This window comes from Macrobrachium nipponense, chromosome 16, assembly GCF_015104395.2.
Source record: "Macrobrachium nipponense isolate FS-2020 chromosome 16, ASM1510439v2, whole genome shotgun sequence".
Taxonomy (NCBI): Eukaryota; Metazoa; Arthropoda; class Malacostraca; order Decapoda; family Palaemonidae; genus Macrobrachium; species Macrobrachium nipponense.
The window spans coordinates 56,302,860-56,309,795 of record NC_087209.1 but is presented as its reverse complement, the minus strand read 5'-3'; the positions used below and the strand labels follow the sequence as shown (position 1 = coordinate 56,309,795).

The 6,936-nt window shown below is 40.1% G+C and overlaps 1 protein-coding gene across 1 annotated transcript; it reads right to left on the bottom strand.

Moving 5' to 3' along the window:
• Window positions 1-484: 484 nt before the first annotated feature.
• LOC135195343 (alpha-(1,3)-fucosyltransferase 11-like) lies at window positions 485-2,494 on the bottom strand. Its single transcript, XM_064221602.1, has 3 exons — window positions 2,143-2,494; window positions 834-880; window positions 485-607 (listed from the first exon to the last, which is right to left on the bottom strand). Exons 1-3 carry the CDS (start codon window positions 2,492-2,494, stop codon window positions 485-487), a joined length of 522 nt encoding a protein of 173 aa, XP_064077672.1.
• Window positions 2,495-6,936: the final 4,442 nt, after the last annotated feature.

The window sequence follows — 6,936 nt, the reverse complement described above, 5'->3', positions numbered from 1 at the left end:
GAGCCTTTGGTAAAGGTTGTCAGTCACTTTTCTCAGGGTGAATAGATGTCGGGCCAGATAATCATGATGATTGTTTCACAGAATAATGACTTTATGACAGAGAATAATGATGATGAAATTAGCAATAGGCATACGACTCTCTACTTTTATTTTCTTGCTGTTGAGATAAATTGTAAACTATATATGTGTAAATGTAACGACACAAAACTTCCTAAGGTACAGCCATCCTTCTACTTTCCAGCCCGGATAACTTCCTTCCAGGCGTCTGAACCGAACATGTCTTCGGGCGGATGGAAGCACCTCTCCGCTTTATGGCGCCAGGCGGCGAGGTCAGCGTGGTGACCTCTCACGGGGTCAGTGTGGAGACGGTGGCACAGTTCGCAGAAGCTCCCTCTAACAAACGCTTGCCAGTAATGTCTCCAGATGTGGTACCTGGGATTAAGACGAGTTCTTGATAAGTTATTGCAATTTCTTTGGTGGTCAACTAGCGAGTAGAGTAATGATCTAGTTTTTCTGCAGAAACTGCAGATGCTAACTGGTATTTACTGCAGAAACTACAGTTATTAACTGGCATTCCTGTTACGAATACAGTCAATAACTGGTATTCCTGCAATGAATACAGCTATTAACTGGTATTCCTGTAATGAATAGTTATTAGTTGGTATTGCTGCAATAAATACAGTGATTAACTTGTATTCCTGTAATGAATACAGTTATTAACTGCTATTCCTGTAATGAATACAGCTATTAACTGGTATTCCTGCAATGAATAGTTATTAACTGCTATTCCTGCAATGAATACAGTTATTAAATTGTATTCCTGTAATAAATACAGTTATCAACTGGTATTCCTGTAATGAATAGTCATTAACTGCTATTCCTGTAATGAATAAAATTATTAACGGGTATTCCTGTAATAAATACGGTTATTGACTGGTATTCCTGCAATGAATGCAGTTATTAACTGCTATTCCTGTAATGAATACAGTGGTTAACTGGTATTCCTGTAAAGAATACAGTCATTAACTGGTAGTCCTGTAATGAATAAAGTTATTAACTGGTATTCCTGTGATGATACAGTTATTGACTGGTATTCCTGTAATGAATACACTTAATAACTGCTATTCCTGCAATGAACACAAAAAAATGTGTATACCAGGAGATCTTGAACCACCTTGACAGTTGATGTGTAAACTATTCAAAGTTTTTCCCCAACTTTTATAATCTTAAAGGGAACGTATGATGAAATAATTGAATTCTTATCATGAAATCTCTGATATCCAAAAAAGCTGACTCAATTGTATGATTCCTTATAACAAAGAATTTGTCTAAGAAAGATAACATCACAACACTAAATTTGTGATACCCAAGATACAGCCCAGTTGTCAGTTAAAATACTGACATCTTAGAAAAGTCACTACACATGACAGTTAAATGATGCTAAATTGAATGAAATATTCAAACTAACAGCGTTTTTTACCTTCCATATGCAACAGGATCATTCTGCAGTTTGTGAATTAGCTCAGCCAAATCCTTCGGGTGAAACGACCTGGCGTTTATGAAGGACCCCGGAGGCAAGAATTCTTCGTAGCCTTCGCCTGTTTACGAATAGATGTTTGTCATCATCATCACGATTGATATATATTCATAAGTTTCTTTACTTTTAGGGGGCTATACATACTGAAGGTCAATGGCGACACTTTCCATCATTACCGTCATCCAGAAGATGAACCTTATTCATATGGAACAGGCCCACTAAAGGTGCTACTGACTTGAAATTCAAGCTTCCAAAGAATATGGTGTTTATTGTAAAGAAGTAATGGGAGGTAATGGGAAATACAGAAGAAAAGACCAGTTATTTGAAAAGCAAAATAAATAAAAAAATTGGAGAAATTGATAAATAAAAATGGAAGTAATCATTTAAATACAAGAAGAATTGTTTCAAGGTGGTAGTGCATCACAGCTTCGATTGAATGTTTGAGGTTCCATATCCTCAGGGAGGTTACTCCACTGTCCAACAGAGCGAGGAATAAAGAGGGAAAGTAATCAAGTAAAAACAAGAAATGAAAGATTAGGAAGTCTGAAAAACACCAGATGTAAAAGGGAAGAACAAATTCGAAAATATTCTGTGGCTTAACTAACCTCCCCAAACAATAGGAACCAGACCATATATCAGAGGGTTGTAAGGCTTCTCAGAGAGGTAGTGATTGCACAGACTGTTCTCAAATGCCAGAGCAAAGAGGTACTGCTTCTTAAAGATGGTGTTCCAGCATGTCTCTTCGAAGGCTTCATAGGGATTTCCACAGGTAAATTCTCCATCCCCGCATTTACCAAACTTGTCCACCTGAATGTATTTGGAGAGTTCGTCTACATACTCTTCCCTCCTGGAAGGAGTCTGGCAGTTGCTGGACATCCAGAAGACTGCCTTTGGCCTGTCCACAAAATCTTTCCAGCCCTGTCCCATCATGTCTTCCAGGGTTGTGTTGGCCTCCATTGCTCTTAGGTATCGCTCCAGTGTTGGTTTGTGGTGCGATAGTTGATTTGCGCGGATAGGCCTACGAACAAGAAAGTATATGGTTATATACTAAATCACATAGACTTCATAGCTCTAACCTTAGAATGCATGGTAAACGTTCCCAGTTCAATAGAAGAGATGACACTAGAATAGGTTAAATTGTCAACATCACTGATAAAGCAAATGGAACAAAACTTAAATTCCTGGCAAGGTCCACATGTGCATGAAGCAACCAGAACAACAAGCTACTTAGAATGAGGTTGATGTTACATGATCATGTCCCGAGACAGGAGGTATCCGTTGGCGCCCACAATGTCAGAAGACTCGTGGTAACTCATGGTCCAGTTGAATTTGTCGCTGCCTATCACGTTTGCGATGGAGAGGGCCCTTTCGCCGCGCTGCACCAAGGGAGACTCAACCTCCACCCAAACCCAACGCTGATTTGGGAAACGTCTTGGGAGCCTCCAGTACTTGATCCTTTGCAAACGGAATGGAGCAGAACTTTAGCTAAAGATGGAGATGATGCAGTTTTACTCCTAACAAGTCACACTCCCATCTATGTATTTTCAAATGAGATGACCAGCGAACACCCTTGTCTCAGATGCACTCCTAACCAGTCACTCTCCTGTCTACATGATATTCTACAACACACAATGCTCCTTCATAAAACTTCCAATGAATTTTGTTAATAGAGAGAGAGAGAGAGAGAGAGAGAGAGAGAGAGAGAGAGAGAGAGAGAGATAATCTGATGTATATATCCACTACATCTTGACTGTCATACTATCAAAATTCTACTCACTCATCTGATTTGAAAAGGACAGCATGTGCTTCGCGAAGCCTTCTTCTTTTGTACGTAAATTCACACTTGTAAGGAGTGCATCCAGCATTCACGTAAGTCGACGCATTTCCAAACCTACAAGTATATAATATTCAGTTATTCATATTATTATTATCATTTTCCAGAAGATGAACCCTATTCATATGGAACAAGTCCACAGAAGGGGTCACTGACTTGAAATTCAAGCTTCCAAAGAATATGGTGCAATCTAAAGAAGTAACAGAAGGAGGTAATGGGGAATACAGAAAGAAGAGATCAGTGAGTGCTTAAAGTTATATGATTTGTAATAGCAACTCCAAGATTATTATATCTCAAGATTCATCAGACCTGATATGCTCTCTGGAAGGGAGATACCTACTGGTATCAGATTGTTGTTTTTATCATTCAGCTTAGTTTGCTAGACTATAAGAGCATCAATGCCATTACCTGCTAACGGTGCTAGTTGATTCTGAACAGTCAGACAGTCCCAGAGATAACCAGAGGAGAGATAATAAGAGCAAATAGACCACAGAACTCACCTCCCTTCCCACGGTATCTTCCTGTACCACTGCGTCCAGAACAGGATGATCTTCTTCCCTGATCTCGACTTGGAAAGCAGCTTGAAGTCTTGGCCATCTCGAACGAAGTCTTCTGAGAAACCTGGTTTATCTCTGTTCCTGTCTCTGGATGGGAACGTCAGCACAGATAAAACAACTAGGAAAAAGGTGATGAGGAATCGCCGGTAGGATTGTGATCTCGGCATTATCCTCATGGTGCAGATATGTGATGCCGACTGTAACCTTCTTGTAATTGCTTGTGAGTATTGTCTAGCAATTTAAACCAAGTTTTTGAAAACTGACGACCTTAGGATATGCTCAAGAGGCTATTTTTCATTGATATATCTTCTCATTTGGGCAGATGAGTCCAGAGATTCATACCAGGCTTTTTAGAAAATTCAACACTTTGCTACACTTGCAGGCAGTTCTAGGACTCTCTGAAACAAGCTAACCATAGAGATATCTTTATGCCTTGGTATCATTGCACGGTAAAGCGGTTGTTATTTTGCTGTAATTATCGTTATAATTAGATTTTCTTCGTTCTTGGTCACAAAACAAAATCACCAAACGTAATTCCCTGTCTCTGAAGGTGAATCTTTTGTTTAAACTGAAGGACAGAGGGTGAACTGCCAACCAAAGTATATATCTGGGTTACAGTAAGTAACAGGTAGGTTCAGTGTCAGTAATGTTAATCTTTTTCTTATTTTTATCAGGGATTATGCACTTCTCCAAAGTCAGTCTTTCTTGTGACTGTTCTCCGATTGGTCTTGCTTCTTCAAGTAATCAAAAAGATTGACTAATCGACCGACATTACTGACACACACTTTAGAGACAGATTGCAGCATCAGGTCTCTCACTCTAGGAGTGAACAACTGTCTACCTGAAGAATCACACACTTGGACACAGCAGTGATCTGCCTGGGTAAATGCACATTCTTTAGTTTAGCAATATTTTTGACTGAGTAATTGCACATTCTAAAGCTGAGCAAAGCTCTGACTGAGTAATTTACATATTCTTTAGCTGAGCAACGGTCTAACTTAGGAATCGTCGCTTGCACTTTAGCTGAAAAATGATCTGAAGAAAGATTCCCGCGCTCTTCATAGGCTCCAAAACGATCTGGCTGAGAAGCTGCTCACTCTTAACCGAGGAATGAACAATTGCATAGCCTTCAGCTGACTGAAGAATGAATGGCACACTCTTTAGCTGACCGAGGAATGAGTTGCAGTGTTCAACTGAGCAAGGATTTAACACCTTAGTTGACGGAGGAATGGATTGCTTAACCTTTAGCTGAGCAAGGATTTGACACTTTTGACTGAGGAATGAATTGCACAATCATCACCTGAGCAAGAATTTGACACTTCAGCTGACTGGAGAACGAACTGCACAATCTTTAGATGATCAAGGACACGACACTTTAGCTGACTAAGGAATCATGCTCTTTTCAGCTGAGCGAGAACTTGACACTTTAGTTGACAGAGAAATGAATTGCACAATCTTTAGCTGAGCAAGGACACAACACTTTCGCTGACTGAGGAATCATGAACTTTTCAAGTTGAACAGTTAGCTGAATGAGGAATCTCGCTTTCGTAGGCTGAGCGATTTTCTCTCTCGGGAATCACTCACACTTGAACTGATTAACGATCTGCGTCAGAAATCAGCCACTCTTGGAGTAACTAGCCACGGTCTGAAGGAGCAGTTGCATACGCTTGGGCTAGCTGAGGGATTGTACATTCCTGGGATGAGACTAAGGGATCACGGGACTAAGGAATCGTAAGACTAAGGAAGCATTAGACTAAGGAATCAGGAAGCTAAGGAAACATGAGACTATGGAGACATGAGACTAAGGAATGGGGCTGTTGGTTGAGATCTCACTCATTTTCAGTATAGATTCGCACTTTTCCTAATTGACGAGAATCGCCCATAAGCAAATCTTGGCGTTAATTAACTGGTTCTTCACCCTCGTAGTCTGAGATTCTGAAGAAACACTAATTATATGTGTGACAGGTGTGGAACTGCGCTGATTATAATGGACATGAATAAAAACATAACGAAAAAGAAATGGTATTCGAAGGGAGATGCGTCTAGGAGGAAATGAGTCTAAAACTTCTGATGTCAGATGTTGCTTTTACGCAGAACAATGAGTAGATAACCGCTCATTCGTGCTTTACCTAGGGAGGAAAAACTATACAAGGCCTATGTGACCAAACCATCTTAGTGTTAACTTGAGGTATATCTCCGCAGTTTCTCGCAGTCGCTTAAGAAAACCCTCACCTGTCTCCAGGGCAGGGAAAATGAAATGGAAAGTGAAACAGAAACGAAACGGGAAATGAAGCAGCTCTGCACAGGCGAAACTATCGACGTATGGGTCGTTCGTTCGCAGGTGCGGTGGACTAATTAGCGATAACGAACACCTTTGTGAAGTTTTGCGAAATAGTGGGACACCTGAATTATCTCATTAACGGCGCCGATGCTGCATTGCGAGTTTCTTTTTTTTTTTTTTGTTTTTTTTTTTTGTCTGTCCGTCCGCACTTCTTCTGTCCGCTCTCAGATCTTAAAAACTACCGAGGCTGGAGGGCTGCAAATTGGTATGTTGATCATCCAACCTACAGCAATCAAACGTACCAAATTGCAACCCTCTAGCCACAGTAGTTTTTATTCGATTTAAAGGTTAAGAGTTTCATGGGCTGCGGCTCATACAGCAGTATACCGAGACCACCTAAAGATAGTTTTCCGTGGCCTTGGTTATACGCAGTACGGGAAACTTGACTGCACTGATGAGACTTCAGAGTATTTTTTACTTGTTGTCAATGATTTTAGTTTCGAAAAAAAAGATCATAAAATAAAATAAAATAAAAATGAATATGTGAAGTCCCTGATGTTTTTCAATTTAGAGTGAGGAAAGCATGTTTGGGTATATAAAATTCAGGTCGAGGACCAAGCCGAGCTGGGACCTATGAGGTCATTCAGCGCTGAAAGGGAAAGAGAAGGTTAAGAAAAGTAAGATGAAAAAAAAAAAAGAATGTGAACGGAGGTATAGTAAAATGAAC

Bases quoted from the DNA above. Each gene is read 5' to 3' on its own strand.
- LOC135195343 (XM_064221602.1), bottom strand. From the start codon at position 2,494: ATGGAGGCCAACACAACCCTGGAAGACATGATGGGACAGGGCTGGAAA. The intron at 881-2,142 runs GTTAGTTAAGCC...TATTCATTACAG, and splicing joins GGTTCCTATTGTTTGGGGAG to GAATAGCAGTTAATGACTAT. The intron at 608-833 runs GTATTTATTACA...TATTCATTGCAG, and splicing joins AGGAATACCAGTTGATAACT to GAATACCAGTTATTGACTGT.